This window comes from Orycteropus afer, unplaced genomic scaffold (genome assembly GCF_000298275.1).
Source record: "Orycteropus afer afer isolate SDZICR_OR568_19922 unplaced genomic scaffold, OryAfe1.0 scaffold00700, whole genome shotgun sequence".
NCBI classification, from domain to species: domain Eukaryota; kingdom Metazoa; phylum Chordata; class Mammalia; order Tubulidentata; family Orycteropodidae; genus Orycteropus; species Orycteropus afer.
The window spans coordinates 962774-963305 of NW_006922287.1; the positions used below are offsets into that span (position 1 = coordinate 962774).

The following is a 532-nucleotide window of genomic DNA, read 5'->3' on the forward strand; positions in this document are numbered from 1 at the left end:
AGGCCTTCAATGATATTGATTGACACGGTGGCTGCCATGATGGGCTCAAGTATAGCAGGGATTGTGGAGCTGGTGTGGGATCGGGCAGTGTTTTGTTCTGTTGTGCATGGGGTCACTATGAGTCAGAAATGACTCGACGGCACCTAACAACAACAACATTTAATCTAATCTATCAGTTTTCTTCCAATGAACCTCCAGATGGTGATGCTGACTTATGGCCTGAGACAGCACTAGTTACTCTCCCTGGGCACATTTTTTCTGGAGGACCTGCAATGGTGGGAGAGTGCTTCATCAGAGTCAGGGTGAACCAAGAGAAAGATCAAGTACAGGAAATACCATTTTAAGAGTGACAACATTAGAAAGTCTCTCTCTTCCAGGAACACTGTAGCTAGTGAAAATTTGGAAAGCTGCTCACTGTGATGTTATCATAAGTTTACTCCAAGCACAAGTTACCTGATCAAGAACATCTGAAAACTGTCTCAGTTTGCTGAGTTCCACCAAATTCAGCCAGGTCATGTCCAGGATCCATTTA

The 532-nt window shown here is 44.2% G+C and overlaps 1 protein-coding gene across 1 annotated transcript in view; it reads right to left on the minus strand.

Moving 5' to 3' along the window:
* LOC103211144 (dynein axonemal heavy chain 5) overlaps positions 1-532 on the minus strand; it is a 240282-nt gene that overhangs the window by 51743 nt on the left and 188007 nt on the right. Inside the window, exon 34 of the mRNA XM_007957061.1 lies at positions 454-530. Coding sequence (XP_007955252.1) covers positions 454-530 — 77 coding nt within the window. The remainder of the gene's footprint in view (positions 1-453; positions 531-532) is intronic.